This window comes from Nicotiana attenuata, unplaced genomic scaffold (assembly GCF_001879085.1).
Source record: "Nicotiana attenuata strain UT unplaced genomic scaffold, NIATTr2, whole genome shotgun sequence".
NCBI classification, from domain to species: Eukaryota; Viridiplantae; Streptophyta; class Magnoliopsida; order Solanales; family Solanaceae; genus Nicotiana; species Nicotiana attenuata.
The window spans coordinates 68,772-72,563 of NW_017675163.1; the positions used below are offsets into that span (position 1 = coordinate 68,772).

At 35.6% G+C, this 3,792-nt stretch overlaps 1 protein-coding gene across 2 annotated transcripts; it reads left to right on the forward strand.

Moving 5' to 3' along the window:
- The first annotated feature begins 33 nt into the window (after positions 1-33).
- On the forward strand, positions 34-3,542 carry LOC109219760 (zinc finger protein 4-like). 2 transcript variants are annotated; one of them, XM_019384237.1, is made up of 2 exons: positions 34-210; positions 2,238-3,542. In XM_019384237.1, exon 2 carries the CDS (start codon positions 2,326-2,328, stop codon positions 3,061-3,063), a length of 738 nt encoding a protein of 245 aa, XP_019239782.1. In that variant the 5' UTR covers positions 34-210; positions 2,238-2,325; the 3' UTR covers positions 3,064-3,542. The 2 variants fall into 2 exon arrangements, with proteins under 2 accessions (XP_019239782.1, XP_019239783.1); XM_019384238.1 differs by lacking the exon at positions 34-210 and adding an exon at positions 248-2,014.
- The last annotated feature ends 250 nt before the right edge of the window (positions 3,543-3,792 follow it).

Consider the following 3,792-nt stretch of genomic DNA (forward strand, 5'->3'; position numbering starts at 1 on the left):
AAACCAACCAAACAAACTGACCTTGGGTTTCTCATAATTAAACATGAAGAACACCTCAATCCCCACTCCTAAAGTTCCTTTTTTCTTATATACTTTAGTGGGCCTATTTTGATACTGCACCATATTTTGTCCTTTTGATAGAAAAGTACTATTGGTACCACTTAACAACAACAACTTCCCTCTTCCTCAAGAAGATGTATGCTAATACAGGTATGTTATTTTGTTCTTGTATATTTTAATTTGTTGTTTTCAGCTCTCAGTTTTTTCCTTCTTATTATCATGAATTGATCCTATATGGGATGTTTCAACTGAAACTTTTTGTGTTTGTTGTTGGTTTTGTCTTTTAATTTATTTATTTTTTTGGTGAAACAAAATATCTACTAGCTTATATATGCTTATTCATTCTTGTGTTTTAAATCTTGAAGTGTTTTTGTTATTAGAAGGAATAGTCTCTCTTTTAATTTCTTCAAATAAATACCACGTGCCTAGGTTAAGTTCATAAAAGAAATTAAAACCTGTATCCTATGCAATTCTCTTTACTTGATGAAAAGTTTCAACGACTGTTTTATGTTGCTTTTTTATTTCTTTTCTGATTTCTTCAATCTTGAACTTTGATCATAACAATACAATCTATATATTCAGCTTGAGAGAGAGAGAGAGAGAGAGAGAGAGAGAGAGAGAGAGAGAGAGAGACTAGATTTTGTGCAAGAATATATATGTCTTGTACGTTGCAAATTGAAAGTCATACAATATGTTCTTAATTTCGAGTATAATTAGATTTTAAGTCCAAGATATGAGTAAATTATAAAATTAAAAAAGACAAACTTCCTAACTTATTATCTTGTCTCATTTTTGCAACTGGAATTCAGTTGTTCTTATTTTTCTTAGGCTTTCAATTTCACTGAGAGTCATAAATAAATTGCTTTCTTGATTGCTAGATGAGCTTTCTGTTCCACCATTCTACCTTATATATGTATGAGAATGTAAATATTATTTGTAAAGACATGTGTCGTGTATTTATTAGGTCGTATAAACACCCGGTACGAGACTATGTCGAATCTCTCAAATGTCTTATTTTTATACTTAGCTAATTGTCCAAGGGTGATCAGATGAGCTTTGTTTGCACAGATCATGGATTTAGTGTTCAGAAGAAATTAGAAAAATATAGATGTTAGTCAATGTTAGTCCACGGGTTCAAGCCGTGGAAACAGCCTCTTGCAGAAATGCAGGGTAAGGCTGCGTACAATAGACCCTTGTGGTCCTGCCCTTTTCCGGACCCCGCGCATAGCGGGAGCTTAGTGCACCCTATTTAATTTAATTCGACATGTTACATCTTGATTTGTTATATCATTTTGTTGCAAGATTGAGCCGAAAGTATTTGATTAATCGTCTATATTTAGGAACTATAATCTTGTCTAATCTCACTTCATCATCATTGTTCTTACATACATCATATTTCTACTTAGTTTTAATCCTTACTTTTTGGAGTGCTTCCACATAGTTCATGCTTTTGGTTAATTCCCTTGCTAATCGTCAATTAAAACGATATTATCTAAACATATATAGCACGCACTATGAAACCTTACCATGTATGCTATTTCTAATTTCATCCATCACTAGGATAAACAAGTACTGGACTCAATGAAGAATGAATGCTGTTTCCAAAATGTCAAATATATGCATAAAAGTTAAACCACTTATATTCAATTTTAGTATATTGGTAGTTTTCTGAAATTATGGTGAATATGTGTAGTGAGATCAAGTTACAGTTTGGTCTTAACAAACTAATTCTGTGCCATATTGATTGTTGAGTAATGACTACCATGATTCTCATCCAGTATTGCGCGTGTGTCTCTCTAATCGTTGTCAGTGAAGTGATACTTATAAATTTGGGAGTTTTGATTGTCCTAGGCAAAGGTTACAAAGATGTTTTTGGCACTAAATTGAGTTTCAGATGTCTGCAATATTGCCGAGGGTCTATCGGAAACAGCATCTCTTCCCTTCCAGGGTAGGGGTAAGGCTGCGTAAATTGATTGTTATTGTTGTTGTTGTTGTTGTTGCTGCTGCTGTCTGCAATATTGTGAAGTTTGTATATGACTACTAAGAATGACCCCCAATATGGTATTTTTCAAGATTTGTTTGTAGCATTGATTGGATTTTCTTTCTCAAACTGATATGTTTATGTTACAGTATAATATAATATACTCAGTCGACCCCTTTTTTCTTGTCACGTACAGGGTGATGTTTATAATGCAGATGTAGTCCATTGGTTTTGGTTAGTTCTTGATATTGTTCACCAAATTCAGTAAATTAGTTTTTCCAAAGATGGAAACATCAATATTTGACATTGAAGTACAAGCCTCATCTGGAATTGATTCTGATATCACTAGTCAGGTCGCGTCTAACATTGAGTTTTCTCAATTAAGTTCAGAACATCTGTCACTTGACTTGTCTCTCAGCTTTAAATCTAGTACCGATGAATTAGCCAGCCAAGATTCGATAGGATTTTCAGTATCCAGCACGTGTGAAAGCAGCAACGAACCCACAACACAAAATTCAGGAGGAGAAGCAGTTAGAAGAGTTTTCACTTGCAATTTCTGCAAGCGTAAATTCTACAGTTCACAGGCTCTTGGCGGTCATCAGAATGCACATAAACGAGAAAGAACGTTAGCAAAACAAGCTATGAGAATGGGAATCTTTTCGGATCAAAGGTATGCTAATTTGGCTGCTCTGCCATTGCACGTATCTAGTGCGCGGTCCTTAGGAATCAAAGCGCATTCTTCAGTGCACCCCCACGGGTTTCCACCAACAATGAGATCACTTGATTTCAGGGCAAGCGCGAGATTTGAATATGGACAGCAACAGAGTCCGCCATTATACGTAGAGGATATCGACGAGGCTGATCAATTATTATGGCCTGGTAGTTTTCGCCAAGTTACTAACACTGATGTCTCTCATCATCCTACTTTTGCTTTTGCTGGATGTTCAAATATGACTTCTTTAGAATGGACTCCATCTGTTGAAAAAGATGAGTTGACACCAGATCTTACACTGAGGCTTTGAGCAGTTGAAATAGCAGATTGCTTCCTCAATTTCGATCTCTTACTTACTCTGTACCAACAATGTGTGCATTTTGGAATATATAACTTAACGGATTTGGATTCATGATCTTTGTATTGAACCACTACCAGCTCAGGTCCAGTGACTCGAGAATGTGTGACTTATAGATCACGGGTTCGAGCCGTGCAAGCAGCCAGTAATGCTTGCATTAGGTTAGGCTGTCTGCATCGCACCCCTTGGGTGCGGCCTTTTTCTGAATCTTGCGTGAATGCGGGATGCATTGTGTATCAAACTGCCTTTTTTGCTGTACAATCTGAATGTATTTTATTACAAATTGTAACAATTTTCCTTATACAAATGTTGCTTTAAGTAGGGTGTGATTGTAATTGACTTTAAGATAGGGAACAGATCCCTTGAGTGTGTGGTCTTCAATTTGGAAAGATTTTAATCCTAATAGAGAAACAATTAATTTTGTGTTTGTACTAATGTCCTGATAGTTTATGTATATTTCCAATTGTATTTACTTTTCCTCCAAGCTCTAGTGGTATTAATGTTGTGTTTCCTTCTCCTTCCTCCTCCTCCTCCCGCTTCTTCTTCCCTTGATATTAGTTAAACACCGCCAATCAATATGACAGAAGTCTTCCCTCTCCTCTCTTTTTGCTGTAATTCTTGATTTTTTTTGAAATTTTGTAAAAAGAATTTCTATTTTGCCTTGTGTATTCATGTTTTCTT

Bases quoted from the DNA above. Each gene is read 5' to 3' on its own strand.
- LOC109219760 (XM_019384237.1), top strand. From the start codon at position 2,326: ATGGAAACATCAATATTTGACATTGAAGTACAAGCCTCATCTGGAATT.